Consider the following 16,811-nt stretch of genomic DNA (forward strand, 5'->3'; position numbering starts at 1 on the left):
AGGTGAAAAGATTTTATTAGTGTGATATTTCACCTTATGTTTTCGTGACTGTAATGCTCGTATGGAAATTACGGTGGTGTGACTAGGTCTGTTCACGAACCGAGTCGAGCCGAGTTTTGGTATACATGAGCCGGGCTTTCATTTTTTCTCTGACGAATCGAGCCGAGCCGAACTTCTTTATCGAACAAAAAATGTGTTCGTGCTCGAGCTCGTTAACTAACAAGCCGAACTCGAGTTTGTTCGCGAACACATACGAGGCCGAGCCGAGTTCAAGCTAAACCGAGCAGCTCATTAACAAATAAATAAAAATATTAAGCTTAATGACCCAACATAACCAATTCAAGCCCGCAACTAAAAAAACCATTCAAGCCCAACCCAATTATTTAATACAAGTCCAACCCAGAGTCATCTAAAAGCCTAAACTTATAATACCAATTCCTTTGTCCTGTGTTCTGTCTTCTCCTCCTCGTTCTCATCTCTTATTCTTCTCTTTCCCAGCCTAGATCTTATTTTCACCTAAATCTTTATTATGTTGTAACTTACACGCAATACACAGAATCGTATCAATGAAGTGTGACTTCTATTTCAAGATTTTATCAGCAAAGTGTGGTTTCAGATTTGGGGTTTTTTCCAGAAATGAAGGTTATGTAAGCTGGTGCTTCAAGATACTTGTTCGATTTGGTTGTGTTCCTGATTTGGTTTTTGATTTTGTTATAAACAACCTCTTATCATCATCTCTCTTTATCTCTATATATATTTCTGTATATGTATATAAATCAAGTGGTGTAAGTATAATAAAAATATTTAGAAAATATTATTTTTTTCGAGCTTTAACGAGCCGAGCTCGAGTCGAACGAGCTCGAACCGAGTTCGAGCTGAGCTCGAATCGAACATAGTAACACTCGGCTCGAGCTCGTTTTGCTTAACGAACATATTTTTGTGTTCGAGCTCGAGCTCGAGTTAATGAACGAGTCGAGCCGAACGAGCCCTTACCGAGCCGAACTCGAGCTTGTTTGCGAACAGTTCTATTCGTGAACATCCCTAGTTTTGTCATTTTTTCGAGTAAAGTCTGCAAGCAGTTCATCTTTGTGTATGTCTGTGTTTTTCAAGATGGCTTAATAACATTGTAGCACTTAAAGTATATGTGGTATACCCATAATCCCCAAATGAATGGAGTCGTACTCTTTGACCCTTAAGATTTTAGAATGCGTACCCTTTAACCCTTATTGGCATTTAAACGATATATCGTTAAATATCGGAGGGGTAATATCGTCTTATACTGAAATGGTTCCCTCCAAAACTGAGGAAAAGCTCCCACCAAACCCCATAGCCCCCGTGCTTATATAATTAGTCAAAGATGTATGTATTAGTATAGATTTTGTAAAAAAAAAAGTTCAAAATGAATCATAATTATTGGTGGGGAAGTGCAGCAGTGCTAAGAACATCATGGACAGATGTGAATCCGGTAAGGCGATTCTGAGGATAATTTAATTCATGGTTAGCAGACGTCAAGTGTAAGCGTGCTTCATCTTGACGTAGTTACACGTATTAAATATGTGATTCCAGAATAACAACGATGACTTAAATTAGTTACTCGTAGTTAATTGTATTGACTTAAATTAGTAGAACAAGTGAAGAATTAGGTTCAGTATTGTTTCTGGAATCGAACAAAAATTAGGTTCACAAATGTAATCTAGAGGATTATAATTACGATTTAATGTTAAGACTTGTGATGAAAGATTAAACTCAAGTACTTGATACTTCTTATTGGGACCTATATTTACTACAACATCATTTCTGTTGCAGCTGAGCTCAAATCCTTCAAGTCCGCAATCTTTAGATCGAATACCACCTCCCCAGAATGGGAATCCAATTCCTTCACTTGCAGGTTTGTCACAGGCACGAGTAATCGTCTTATTACATGACTTGTACAATTTAGTATCAATTTTAGCATCATGTATGGGGAGCGATAACAAAAGGATTGAAATGATAAAACTAATGCAGTTTAACACATACAGTTTAACACATACTGGTGAGGTCTAAAGAGTTAACAAAAAATGTTGGAGCTAACAAAAAATGTTAACTCCACTTCTAATTCTATATCAAATAATCATAGTACATCAACATCATTAGAAAAACCTAGAAAAAGTAAAAGATGTAGGATATAAAAAAATTATGGAGATGACTTTCTTGTTTATTTAGTTGAACGTGAACCTTCTTCTTATGAGGAAGCTATGTCTTCACCAGATGCTCCTTTTTGGAAAGAAGCTATAGATAATGAAATTAAATCCATTTTAGAGAATAATTCTTCGTATGTAACAACTTACCTAAAGGTTTTAAAACGATAGGGTGTAGATGGATTCTTAAGAAAAAATTACGACCCGATGGATCTGTAGATATATAAAAAGCTAGGTTTGTTGCTAAAAGGTATATGTAAAAGAAATGAATTAATTATTTCGAGACATACTCACCGGTTGCTAGAATAACCACTATTAGGACCCTTTTGGCCTTACAAATTACATATTCACCAAATGGATGTTAAAACAGTTTTTTTTAATGGCGATTTGGAAGAGGAAATTTATATGGATCAACCCGAAGGTTTTGTAGTTAAAGGACAAGAAAATAAAGTATGTTGGTTTATAAAATCTATATATAGTTTACGACAAGCCTCTAAGGATTGGTTTAAAATATTTCATTGTGTGATAACTGATTATTGATTTTTTTCTAATGAGTTTGATAGATTTTTATATTATAAATTAATTGATAATGATTATGTCATTATTTGCATATATGTGGATGATATATCGATTTTTAGTAGATCCCTGTCCAACATTGTTGATGTTAAAAACTATCTTTCTAATAACTTTAAAATGAAAAATTTGGGATAAGCAAATGTAATTTTAGGAATGAAAATATTTAGAAGTGAAAAGGGAATACACTTATCTTTCAATATTTAATAAAGAAAATACTTAAAAATATAATTATATATATTGCAAACCAATGTGTACACCTTATGATCCTAGCATAACTCTTAATAAAAATTAAGGCAACCCCGTTTTACAACATACTCAAATAATAGGTTCCCTTCTTTACATTTCAAATAGAACGAGACCTGATGTATCTTACGTCATAGAAAGACTTAGTAGATATACAAGTATTCCAAATTAAGAATAGTGGACGGCTTAGAGAGAGTACTTAAGTATTTAAAATACATCATAGATTATTCACTTGTATAAAATGGTTTTCCTGACTTGTTAGAGGATTATTCTGATTCAAATTGGACAACAGACTCACATCAAGTTAAATACACTTCAAATTTTATATTCATGTTAGGTGGGGGTGCTATATCTTAGGGTTCTATTAAACAAACTATAATTACTAGAATTACTTGTGATGCTAAATTAATAGCCCTTGATACTAAATTAATAACTCTACTTGGATAGATAATCGCGTGAGAGACTTCAATTTGTGGAGTTCAACTCCTTAGAATATGTACATAGATACATTCTTCTTCCCCATTTCTATGATGATGAAGTGCTCATATAGTTAACGGTAAGGTTCAGTGTTTACACTCTTAATAAGTCTTAAAAAAAATTTGTGAGGTATTTTTCCATTCACTAATACCTTTGAGGACTTACCTACGTGAGAGGAGTTCTCAAGCCGCGACAATGAGGTACGGGCTAATCTCCAAAAATCTCATGAGTCAGTTATTGCGCATGACCATTAAAACGCAAGTCCTAACAATTAAATATCCTTATGTGTGCTTTTGTCAATATTTGGTTAAAAAATTCAAGTTCCAGTCATAGTACACGTAGTTTCTTCAAACTGCGATAATTGTCACTAGGTACGGGTTCCAAGCCAAAAACTACCCGTACTGAATACATAATAAATAAGCTCCATTTTGTATTTGCGATGCTATTTTTAACTATTTTAATTATAATATCATTTTAAGGGGGATTGTTGGATATTATGAAATATCCATTACAGAATAAAACAAAATTTCAAAAGGGTTTGTATTTTTTTATATTTTAATTACCAAGTATACGTGTAATTTATCATTTCTAATATGTCAAAGATTTTTATTCTTCATACCCGTTGTTTTCCTCTAGTTTGTTTCCTTGCCGTTAAACAATTACAAGACCAAGTCATAAATTGTAATTATCTTTGTTGTTAATGTAGATGTTCCAGTTAGTAGTTTTTGAGCCTATAAAACAAAGACCTGTTAACTCCACAGGGATACAAGTGATTATCTCCCCAATGACACAAGTGAAATAATTATTACATACTCTCTGTTTCTTGTCGAACTCAAACTGCTGAGATTTTACCCAGTAAGTTATAGATTACCCGAGCAGGGGAGAGCATATCATATCTATACTATATTATTATAAGCCAAACATGATTTGGTTTGGTCGGTTAATAACTTCCAAAAAAAGTTTAAACAAATATTATTTAATTAAAATAAATAAATCATATATCTAATATAATCACATAGTCTATGAATTATTATCCAGCTTAATATCTAATCACACTCAACTTCTTTCTTAGTAGGAAACCAAACACTTCCAAAATTAATTTATTAATTGAAATTATAATATAACAAAATATTTATTAAATCAAGAATAAATTAAAAAAATAATATTCAAGACTCCCACTTTACTATAGGCCATGCACCCGCCATATAGGCTATAGAAAAAGATTTTGAGACTTTTTAATATTTTAACTATCTAAATTTTGAATATTTCAGTAATGTAATACATTCAAAATAATACGTAATATTTTAACTTCATTCATTTCAATAAGATATAATCACTATTTTTATAATTTAATTTTATAAAATAATCTATACTATATTATAATACATGAAACATTAAAAGTTTGGTAGTCGATCGGTCGGTACTTGCTGAAATTACTTAATTACTCTTACTTAATTGTTTTAATTTTAATTATTGGGTTGATCAATTATAATTCGTATTGAAGTCAACTTCCTCTATTATCTTACCAATTTCAATTATATTTTATATCGAACTTTATATCACTATAATTTATATTAAATTCAACTTCTTCTACCAATTTAAATTTTAATTCATATCGAGTTCTATATCATTTTAATTTGTTACTTCATGCTAAATTAAATTTAAACAAACTAAATATAATTCTTAAGATTTGGTTGATATATAACGTGACTTAATAGACGAAACATTAAAAGTTTTGTAGTCGGTCGGTCGGTACTTGCTGAAATTACTTAATTACCCTTACTTAATTGTTCTAATTTTAATTATTGGGTTGATCAATTCTAATTCATATTGAAGTCAACTTCCTCTATTATTTTACCAATTTCAATTCTATTTTATATCGAACTCTATATAACTATAATTTATATTAAATTCAACTTCTACCAATTTAAATTTTAATTCATATCGACTTCTATATGATTCTAATTTGTTACTTCAGGCTAAATTAAATTTAAACAAACTAAATATATAATTTTTAAGATTTGGTTGATATATAATGTGACTTGGACTAAGATAAAATAATAATACTATCAATTCTCCTAAAAAAATTATACAAATGAACTTGGATAAACAAAATAATATATTTTATTTATCTATGATAAAAAAATATATTATACAATTGATTCAGACTAACACAAAATTAAAATAAAAATACAATTCGACCAACAAAAATAAAATAATATATACTAATTATTCAGTCTAAAACAAAATTATCTTATTGATCCACACTTAAAAAAATTAAAATTAAACTAAAAATAATTAGTTTGATTTGGCCGGTGTATTGGGCATCGGGCTAAAATAAAATAATATAAACCACTGATACGAGATAAATCAAATTAATATTAGACTAAGTATAATTTGTATCATATTGATGTGAACTAAAAATCAAATTTTAATTAAAACATAAATATTAACTTTTTAAAAATACAAATAAAATTATCAATAAAACTATATCGTACAATCAATAATATTGTCTTTTTCAAATATCTTTTATAGAATTACTGTTAATCGATTAAGTAATCAAAATGCTAAAATAATATTTTTTAAGATCCCAACGTAATGAAGACATTATATTTTTACCCTTATTAAAATAATGTTTTCGTTATAATAACATTTCCCTCCTTACCAATGCTATCACTTTAAATAAGTTTAAATGTTCTAAAAAATTATGAACATATACGTTCACTAATATAATTATTATAAATTCATATCATTTAAAGTTTTAAATGAACAAAATTAAAAATTGAATTCAAGTTTCTTTAAAAAAAAATATATAATATTAAAAAAAATTATGTGTTATAATCAGTCTCTATATTGGATGGGTTATAGGCTAGTACATATTTACTTATATATAAATCTTACAATTCGGATAACTGGTTCGGTTTCGGATCAGATCAATTGTGTGTCGGATCTACTTTCGGATTATGATATATTTGAAAACCATTCGAATCGGATCAGATATGATTCGGTTCGGGTCTAATTCGGATTAAAATCGGATAAAATTCGGATTACAATCGGATAAAATTCGGTTCGGATAATATTCAATTAAGATATTTTTGGGTCATAACTTATTTATTTTTTCAATTTTTGAGATTTAAAAAATATATTTTTTATTTAATTTAGTATTTTTAATATAATATAATATACTTTTACAAAAGAATATGATTAAATAAGTATGTTATCATAAACAGAAAATTGTTTAAAGTATAAATTTTACTTATTTCGGGTCATATTCGGTTCGGGTAATATATTATTCGGTTTTAATCGGTTTAAGGTTATAATCGGATCTTGTATTTCAAATCATTTTCGGTTAAATATTCGGGTCGGGTATTTTTCGGATCGGTTTAAATCGGTTTTAAGATTATCGGATTGTATGATTCGGATCTCGGATTAGATCTTGGTTTCATGAATTTCGGTTGGATTTTTCGGATCCAGACCCATTTTGCCAGGTCTACTTATATACATATAAACTCTTGGTTTTTATTTGGATTATAAGGAAAGTCATATTTGAATTATACGGAAAGTCATTGTTGTTGTCCTTCGTTGTTCGTATATGAGGGAGGAAGAATCAAATTCGGTGGTGTACCGCTAAAGAGTATACGAAAAGTCATTGTTGTTGTACTTCGTTGTACTTGCACGAGAAGGGGCACAATTCTTTAGGACGGTGTTTTCACACACCTCATGAGGCCACTCTCTAAACCCTCTCATTTCAGTTTGTTAGATTTTATATTACCACCTGCAAATTGTTTGTTTATTTGCTTATTAATTAACTGGTCCAAATTCCAATGTGTTAGTTGTGTATTCATTGTATTGCTACTTGACTTGTTGTTTTGTTGTTATAAATCTGGCACCAGCTTTCACTTACTCCCTGGAACACTTAGTTTGCTGAGCTACATTTTTTCTAAAATCAACTAATATTGTTGATTCGGCATGCCAGTGTGTATTAAACTCCAGATTCACTACAAGAAAATTAGGGTATTTTCAACCAATTAAATTCGACCGCGCGTAAATTCTACTATATTCGGTCGAATTTAGTAGGGGCGGCTAAATTCGACCGATATTCGGTCGAATTTAGCGGCGGTCGAAATAACCCGGTCGAATTTACGGTTATTTTCGACTAACTTCTCTTTTCGGTCGAGTTTAGCACGAGGGAAAAAAATGCGGGAACAATCCCGCCAAAAAAAAAAATTCCCGCGTAAAAAATTCGACCGAATTTGGTCGAATTTAATAAGTGGGATCGGCGGGAAAAATTGCCGCCCTTTAATTTAAAATTTTCAGTGGGCAGAAAATTTCCCTCTAAAAAATAAATTTGAATAATTTCTGCTATTTTCGACTAACAACAGTCGAAATAATATAAATTCAACTGACCTTGGTGGAACGGAGATAAATTCGACCGTAGGCGGTTGAATATTATATTTTCGACCTAAGGTAGTTGAATTTATATAAATTCAACTGACCTTGGTAGAACGGAGATAAATTCGACCGTAAGCGGTTGAATATTCCTAAATTCGACTACAGTGGGAAGCATTTATTGACATACTAAATTCAACCGTGTCTGGTGGAATTAAATCTTACTATATTCGACCAGCTGCGGTTGAATGTAAATAAATACGACTATAACTAGTAGCATAAATATAAATTCGACTGATTTTAGGGCGTTACTAAATTCGACCGCTTCTGGTGGAATTGACCCGTACTAAATTCGACCATTTCTGGTTGAATTAACCCGTGCTAATTTCGGAAACCCTACCCCTTTCTCCATTCCAGTAGCCGTTTTCTCCATTGTTTCTCCCTCCATACTTTCTCCCCATTTCACTACTTTTTTTGCTTTTCTACTAAAAATTACTTCTTCATGTGAGCATCTCAAATCTCAAGTAAGTGTAATTCTTTTACAGATTTTTGTTTTAAATAATTTAATTGTGATAATCTTTATAAATTTGAGTAGATTAAATGTTTTTTCAAGAATAATGTGATTATTATTTGTTTATTTTTTGTTGACTAATATGGTATTTAATAATGAGATAATCTTAGTTTCCATAATTAAATTGGTAATTTATTTTTATTGATTATTTTGTAGATGACATCCGATCGTAGTTGGATTGGTCGTCATCGATTTAACGAGGCAAAATATTTAACGGAAGATTACAAAAATGGTGTGGATAATTTCATTAAATTTGCTATTGAAAATCTTGATCCCGAAGACAACGGTCTTATAAGATGTCCGTGCAAAAATTGTGGTAATGAGTACTACAAGTATCCTAGTACCGTGAAAGTTGATTTGTATCGACATGGTATTATGCAATGGTATACTAGATGGGATTGTCATGGGGAAAAAGATGTGTTCCGCAACGATGTTGGAACGAGTTTTGGCAATACTAGCTACAGAGATGATGATATGTATGATGCACATGATGATGATTTTGAGGATTGCAAAGATTTTGATGAAGAACCGAATGCAAAAGCAAAAGAATTTTACGAGATGGTAAATACCGCTTCCGAACCAATATATCCAAATAATGCCAATTTTACAACATTGGAGTTTGTAATGGAGTTGCTTCGTTGGAAAAATAGGCATAATTGTAGTAATAATGGTTTTGATGACTTGCTACACCTCATTGGATTAGTATTGCCTAATGATCATAAGTTGCCTGAGAAGTACTACACTGTACGAAAGATGATTAGAGGATTGAACATGGAGTATGAAAAGATTGATGCTTGTGAGAATGATTGCATGTTATTCTACAAGGAACACAGTGAGAAGACCAAGTGTGATATATGCAAAAGAGACCGCTACAAAGTGCAAAAAGATCCTAAAAAACAGAAGATCCCGCGTAAGATCTTGCGTTATTTTCCTATTACCACGAGATTGCAGCGTTTATTCATGGCTGAGAAAATCGCAAAATGTATGAGATGGCATCATGATAGAGTTGTTGTTGAAGGTCAATTAAGTCACCCAGCAGATGGAGATGAATGGAAACAATTTGATCGTAGATTTACACGATTTTCAAAGGAGATTAGAAATGTTAGACTCGGACTCTCTACTGATGGATTTGATCCCTTTCGCGATGCTCATGCCAAGGAGTATACTGTATGGCCTGTGGTGATTGTTGTGTATAATCTTCCCCCCTCTATGTGTACTAAGGCTCCATACATGTTCATGCCTCTTCTTATTCCCGGACCAACGGATCCTACAAAAGACTTACATGTTTATCTTAGACCGCTAATTGATGAGTTGAAATTATTGTGGCATACTGGGGTGGAAACATATGACATATATTCACGTACAAATTTTATGATGAAAGCTGCACTTTTATGGACAATTAGTGACTTTCCTGCACTTGCCATGCTGAGTGGGTGGTCCACTAAGGGTACGTGTTTTATTTTATAAACACACACATGTGCACATATTTTATATAATTTCACATATGTTTATTTATTGAGTTTTTCACATATGTTTTAGGTAAGTTGGCATGTCCAGTTTGCATGGGAGAGGTAAAAGCTAAACAACTCAAACATGGTGGTAAATCTACTTTTTATGGCACTGCTCGGTATTTTTTGGAAGCAGATGATCCCTTGAGAAGGAGTACAAGGTTTGGAATTATTGAGACCCGATCAGTCTGCGCTCGACATTCAGGATCTTTTGCAAAGACCATGTGCGAGCATATACAATTCCCCCCTCCAGGAAAGTCAACAAAGAGAAAACCAAGGGATTATGGTGTGACACATAATTGGACTCACAGTTCTCTATTTTTTGAGCTTCCATATTGGGAGACACTTAGCCTTCGTCACAACATTGACATTATGCACACTGAAAAAAATATCTTTGACAACATATTCTACACAATTCTTGATGATGGAAAGAAGTCCAAAGATAACACAAAAGCGAGGAAAGATTGTAAAGAATTAAGTGTGCATCGTGATTTGTGGATTCAAGATGATGGTACGGAACCACATGTGCCATACGCTCTTTCCAAAGAACAAATTCATAAGTTGTTCAAGTGGATTGAAGAATTACAACTTCCAGATGGGTATGCCTCAAATATATCAAGGTGCGTAAATTGGAAAAAAAATTGCATTCGCGGGATGAAATCACATGACTGTCACGTCTTCATGCAAAAGTTGTTGCCTATCGTTTATCGTGACTTACTTCCGAAACATGTAGCTGATCCTATTATTGAGTTGTGCAACTTCTTTCAAGATTTATGCTCGTCAAATCTCAAATACTCAGATTTGGAAAAAATGGAGAAAGATATAGTGAGAATAATGTCAAAACTTGAAACTGTCTTCATTCCAGGGTTTTTTGATCCGATGGAGCACTTGCCACTCCATTTAGCTACTGAGTGTAAGTTAGGGGGTCCGGCTAATGGGCGTTGGATGTATTTTGTTGAGAGATACTTGCATAACCTGAAATTGAAAGTTGGAAACAAAGCTCGAGCAGAAGGTTCCATGGCACAACGCTATATTGAGGAGGAAAGTGTACACTTTTGCTCAGTATTTTTTGATTCAAAAGTTGTGTATGGTCAGTTACGTCGGAATGAGGCACCTCGAAAGTTTCATGATGTCGAATTGTTAGAAGTTTATACATATCCGACACATCCTAGTCTACGAAGTAGAGATAGAATCTTGAACGGTGATGAACATGAACTTGTGGCATACTATGTTCTTATTAATTCGCCGGAAGTTGGAAAGTACTTGCGGTAAGATTTTTCTAAACCCTCTTTACTTCAAGTAACACTACGCGTGGTCTGATTTGCAGGAATATTATAACTATCCCAAGGGTTGTGGACCAGAAACAGGAGATAGAGTTGTGAGAGCACAATTAAAGAAAAATTGGAAGCATATCATTAATCCAGAGAAGGCACGACTGATGGCGCATGTGAATGAATTATTGAAGAGTGGATATCGTGAAGAAGAAATTGATATTAAAGAGTTAAAGCCACATTACTTCTCTCAGCGAGCGTGGAATTCTCTCTGTGCTTATTGGGGAACACCCCGATTTGAAACGAGGTCCAAAAATGGAAAAAGGGCCAGAAAGATGGTGGAATTTACCTCCTGTACCGGGGCCAAATCATTTGATCAAAGACGAGAGGTATGATTTAGTTGTCTCGTAGTATATGATAATTAGATATCAGATTGAATAACTGCATCCTATGTCCCACACTGCATGAAATATTATATCCCTACAAAATATATTACTTAATTTAAAAAGAAGGGGAAACATATAACATATACTACGTGATACTAACTGCTTAGTTGATTTATTTGTACTGAAATTGACGTTGCAACTTTGATTTATTTAATATTGGTTTGTTATATCAACTATAAGATGATTATGACCTAGGTTTTTGTAATATTAGCTTATTTATCTACATCATCTGATGGGGTTTTTACCTATCTTAAAGGAAATAGATGCTGAAAGAGAGGCAAGGGGCGAAGATCCAATTGGTAAAGAGGAATTCCTGGGTACTGTTTACGATCCTAGTGAACCAGTTGTGAAAAACCTCCAGGTTTCCTCCCATTTTACTAGATGTGTTTATTTTACTAGATGTGTTGAATATTGGTATATATTGATATGTTATGCTTGCCGTGTATTCGGTCGAATATCATCTTATTTGCGTAAATTATAAAGAAAAAACAAGTAAATATACAGTGATAATAATCTTAATCATCTTTTTTGCGTTAGGTGTGGTTTCTTAAGTATATTTAATCAGGACTATTATTGTTCGTTTGCGTTAGGTGTGGCTGAAATATTACCTGTGAACTAACCAGACAAAGTATGTACACTAGTATGTCCTACCTTTGCAGACTGTTATAAAATGTTCATTGAATTTATTAAAAAAAAATCACAAGTGGGCTGAAGACAATGCAAATAATGGCGTTAGAATTTGTTTGGGCAGTAGAAAGTTGCAGAAAAAGAACATAAAGAGGATGATGCAATGAATTATAAAGCATTTAGACTTAAAAATATTTTAACTATAAGAATATATTTATAGGCTTAATGTGTAAATTACTGAGGGTAATGTTCATTCTCAGCTAAAGGGTCATGAGATCTGTCCCTCCCTATGTTTATACTGAAAGTGCTGCTATACCATATTTGGCAACTTCCTAAACCACATCTTGTAATTATATGTATTTACAACATATATCAGTGGGGCATCAGGGGGAACTTTGAGGGGAAAGAGTCGAAAGACTGCCACATGCATCTCTGCTTAGGCACCATACTCTGCTTTGACCAGTTGTTCCGGTCATTAAACTCGTTCTGTGTTCATCGTCCCAGGACTCATATTTGCTATACTTGATTGTATTTGGTTCACGAAACTGGCCATCTACAATATTCATCTGATTGATGAGAGAGTGTCTCAATTTCAGACTCGGCATCCTCTTATCACTTCTGTTAAGGTTTACTCCAGGAAAGTTGCATGTTGCAACAGGGGAATTCGGATTACTTAAAACTTCTTCCTGCAGAATATCTCCTATCCTAGAGAGTATGCTGAATGCTAAGTTTGCAAGAACCCGAGAATAAGCCTCTAAGATTGACTGGCCAACATCCTATAAACATGCAAACACATTATTGTGCCTTAAGTATTAGACCCTCTGAATTATTTGTTCCTTGCATCTTGCCTTCATATATGTAGTTCGTAGTCTGAAACTGGGTCTTGGTTAAAACTTAAAATTCACAATACAGTTTGCCATTTTTGGTGTTATGCTCTATCAACACTTGAATTTTATGGTTGATCTTTTATCTTTTACAGATGTAGTGATATCTTGATAAGCAGATTAATTGTGTATTGGATATGTCTGCGACCTTTTTGTATGTTACATGTGCATGAAAGTTTTTTTTTGGGGGGGGGGATGATGATGAAGAATATCAATTTTGATCAAGCATTAAGTAAACAGTTTGTGGTTAATTTTTACTACCAATAAAATGTGAGATACATATAATAGTTTGTGGTAATAATTAACAGCTTTATGCAATTGTGACATAAAGTTGAGCGATTTTGTAATGATCACTATGCTATTTACAGTGAACATGAATCCTTATGCCCCATTAAAATATGTACAATATTATGTTATTACAATTCGGGGTTAGGTTTGATTCGAAGTATTGCATATTTCAGGAAAAAATGAAAACTTTGCTTGCTGCTAAAGCTGAATCACCTGAGTTGTCATCTGGTGATCAACCGCCATCCCCTCGAACCAGAAAAGAAATTCGGAGGAAGAAAGAACTCGAAGTGTTGATTCAAGCTAAGCCTCCGAACAAGGGGATCATCTTTCTTCATCCCTGTGAAACACTGCCAGAGCTTATTGGAGCAGAGAAAGCATCACAGTGGATCAGCAGAGAAATGTCTAGAAATTCTCAAGTTCGAGCTAGTGTTCCAGATGAGATTTGTTTGAGGATGGTTAAGATTTTAGATGAAATGAAGGAGATGGTCCAGTCCTTGCCTATGCGTGAAGTGAAACAATCTGTTTTGGATGAAAATGTGCGTAACTTAGCTGCTGCTGCATTTTCGGACCCAAGTCAACATGTATTGCAGGCATATTATGCACATGCAGCTATCAGTTTGCTTCCTCTAGTGTTGAAGGACAATGATAAAATTATTGCGGAGGTATAATTTTACAGTGGTTATGTCGTATAATTTTACAGTGGTTATGTAGCATAATTTTCCAGTGGTTCTGATATGAAACAGTTTTTTAATAATTGCATTATTTTCCAGGAGAGTCTAGTAGAGAAGGATACTGCGGTGGACGGCACAAAGGCTGTGAAGGTGGATGACATGGACGACTTTGAAAATGAAGATCCACTCGCACATATGTATCCTCTCCTTTAGGCCTTACTGCTTTATTTTGGACTTATCTTTTGCAAAATTCAGTTCAAGCATGTAATGAAAAATATTAAGCGGTGTATGTAATGAAAAGTACTGGGATGAATTAGCGGTGTATGTAATGAAAAATACTGGAATAATTTAGCACTTTTCTTTATTAATTGTAATTTTACTAATGGTTACATGTTTGTATTTTTATCATTTTTGAATGCTTACTTGGGGATTATAATTGCAAAATGAGATGTGAGTGGTATTACTATAAATAGGTAGCAAATTTTTAAATTGCATATTTAATTTGATTGGAAAGCAATTAAAGCTTTAGCATGTTAAATACGACTGAACTTAGACTAATATAGCTTGAAAAAAAATCTGGTATATTATATTCGACCAGAAAAAGTAAATTTTATAGCTAAAATCAACCAAAGCTGGTCGGATTTTTAATGACAATATGTGGTCGAATATAGTGTGTAACCATATCAGGTCGAATTTATATTTAACCAAAGATAGTCGAATTTGGTATCCGACTATATTAGGTCGAATTTAGGTACGACCAGATTTGGTTGAATTTAGTATTTTGGCGGGATTTTTGATTTTTTTTGAAAATAATTTGAAATTTCATTCAAAAAATTGCAAAATAAATTAACACAAAAAACAGTCGAATTTAGTTAGTCGAATTTAGGGTGGTCGAATTTAGTCGGTCGAATTTAGGGCGGTCGAATTTAGATAAATTCGACCGGATTTGTCATTTTCGACCAACCTCTGTTCGACCAACACAATGCCGGTCGAATTGAGCTAAATTCGACCATTTTCGGTCGAATTTAGCTAAATTCGACCGAAAAAATTTGGTCGAATTTAGCCGAATTTCTTGTAGTGATTGTATATTTTGTTTGATGCATTTTCAAGAAGTTGTTGCTGGTTGGATTTGACATAGCTAAAAAGTTCTGAAAATTTATACAACAAGTTTCAGTTTGAGATGCATCGTCAAAATGTTGTTAGTTAAAGATAACAAGTAGAAAGCAGAAGAAAATATTAAACAGATTTCAGCTTACTGAATACTCTTCCCCACAAAATGTATGTTTCTTGTTTTAACATGTATTATTTTTCTAGTATATGATTTGTGTTTTGTTTGTTTGATTTTGAAATGATGCAAAGGGCGATCAAGTTCATGTTGGAGTTAGGAATGTCAAGATGCTGCGACTTGCTATGAAAATTTATTTTGGTTTTAAATTTTTTGTGATGTAATCTAAAAGCATTGAAAGAATCGAGTTTAAAAACATCGAGTTCTTGAAGAATCGAGCCCAACCGAGCTCTTAACGAGTTGAACACGAGTTTGTTCGCAAACAGTTCTTGGTGGATAACCCTAATCATGGATATATCTAAAGTTTGAGTATGAATTATATAAACATGATTCAGGTATGAATTGAAAATGACAGTAAATAACAAAGTGAAAGTAAAAAAGAAGCGCATTAAATGAAGTTATAGCCGGCTTAAGATATTTATATAGCAGAATGTTACACAAACAACTGAACTGTGATGAACATATATATGTACCATCAACAAATATATTTCGTTTCATATTCCCGGTCTAATTAGTTTCATGTTCCTGTTCTAACTCGTATATTTCATGATTCCTATCTGGAGGTAAAGATGGACAGACTCTCAAACTTCTAAAATTTGTTCCATTCGAAGTCCTAATCATAATAATTGCTTTTCCTGGTTTGAAAAAATACTGGCATGCATTGTACAGGAGTGCTGTGAAGATAGATAACGCCGAAGAATAATAAGCCACGGTCAGTCCTTCACTGTACTTGCTTATTACGAAGTTTGAAGCAACAACAACAAAATTACATGTGATAACCAGTAATCCAATTGACTGTCCTACAACCTTCCAGTAAAACATTTTTTTAGTTCGTCTTCTTTAACGATAGTGGAATAATCCAGCCATATCTTGTTTGTGCTCCAGAAAAATTTTAAATGCGGTAGTTAATAAGAGCACTAAAGATATAACTGCAAGAGATATGGCTCGATGAATTCTTTGAGCTATACTCTCGTATGGAAACTGCATGTTAAAAATCATAAGACACGCAGAAAGTAACATAAATAAATAGGCACAACCGTCAATTAATTTTACCTGCACATATAGAAATATTTAAGTATTAAATTTAATATACCATAATTATATGGAGATAATTAAATAGAAATATGTATACACACACATACATAGTTATATGGCTGATCAAGTCCGGGAGATGAAAGTGAATTTTCAACAACTGCATCTCCAGAGGGTGCTGTAGAAGATATTCCATCGGAAATGACAACAATATGCGTTGAGGAAGGTGTATGGGAATCGTTCTCACTATGAACAGAGATATCATCATCATCCAAAGACAGAGATATATCATTATTATGAGGGAGAGGGAGTGCATTTGGAAGGGAAGAGGGAATGTCAGACGATATAGAATCTGAAGATGGTGAA

At 33.0% G+C, this 16,811-nt stretch overlaps 2 protein-coding genes across 3 annotated transcripts; both read left to right on the forward strand.

Moving 5' to 3' along the window:
* Positions 1-493: 493 nt before the first annotated feature.
* Positions 494-11,220, forward strand: LOC141659201 (uncharacterized). Of its 2 annotated transcripts, none has more exons than XM_074465976.1 (4): positions 494-647; positions 1,807-1,888; positions 8,590-9,880; positions 9,973-11,220. In XM_074465976.1, the coding sequence occupies exons 2-4, from the start codon at positions 1,862-1,864 to the stop codon at positions 11,211-11,213; spliced, it is 2,559 nt and encodes an 852-aa protein (XP_074322077.1). In that variant the 5' UTR covers positions 494-647; positions 1,807-1,861; the 3' UTR covers positions 11,214-11,220. The 2 variants fall into 2 exon arrangements, with proteins under 2 accessions (XP_074322077.1, XP_074322078.1); XM_074465977.1 differs by having other exon boundaries at positions 627-642.
* A 6-nt stretch (positions 11,221-11,226) lies between these two features.
* Positions 11,227-14,536, forward strand: LOC141659202 (uncharacterized). Its single transcript, XM_074465978.1, has 4 exons — positions 11,227-11,601; positions 11,915-12,019; positions 13,631-14,119; positions 14,228-14,536. Exons 1-4 carry the CDS (start codon positions 11,380-11,382, stop codon positions 14,339-14,341), a joined length of 930 nt encoding a protein of 309 aa, XP_074322079.1. The 5' UTR covers positions 11,227-11,379; the 3' UTR covers positions 14,342-14,536.
* Positions 14,537-16,811: the final 2,275 nt, after the last annotated feature.

Source organism: Apium graveolens, chromosome 5 (genome assembly GCF_009905375.1).
Source record: "Apium graveolens cultivar Ventura chromosome 5, ASM990537v1, whole genome shotgun sequence".
Classification (NCBI taxonomy): Eukaryota; Viridiplantae; Streptophyta; class Magnoliopsida; order Apiales; family Apiaceae; genus Apium; species Apium graveolens.

Bases quoted from the DNA above. Each gene is read 5' to 3' on its own strand.
- LOC141659201 (XM_074465976.1), top strand. From the start codon at position 1,862: ATGGGAATCCAATTCCTTCACTTGCAG. The intron at 1,889-8,589 runs GTTTGTCACAGG...ATTATTTTGTAG, and splicing joins TCCAATTCCTTCACTTGCAG to ATGACATCCGATCGTAGTTG. The intron at 9,881-9,972 runs GTACGTGTTTTA...CATATGTTTTAG, and splicing joins GAGTGGGTGGTCCACTAAGG to GTAAGTTGGCATGTCCAGTT.
- LOC141659202 (XM_074465978.1), top strand. From the start codon at position 11,380: ATGGCGCATGTGAATGAATTATTGAAGAGTGGATATCGTGAAGAAGAA. The intron at 12,020-13,630 runs GTTTCCTCCCAT...TGCATATTTCAG, and splicing joins CAGTTGTGAAAAACCTCCAG to GAAAAAATGAAAACTTTGCT. The intron at 14,120-14,227 runs GTATAATTTTAC...ATTATTTTCCAG, and splicing joins ATGATAAAATTATTGCGGAG to GAGAGTCTAGTAGAGAAGGA.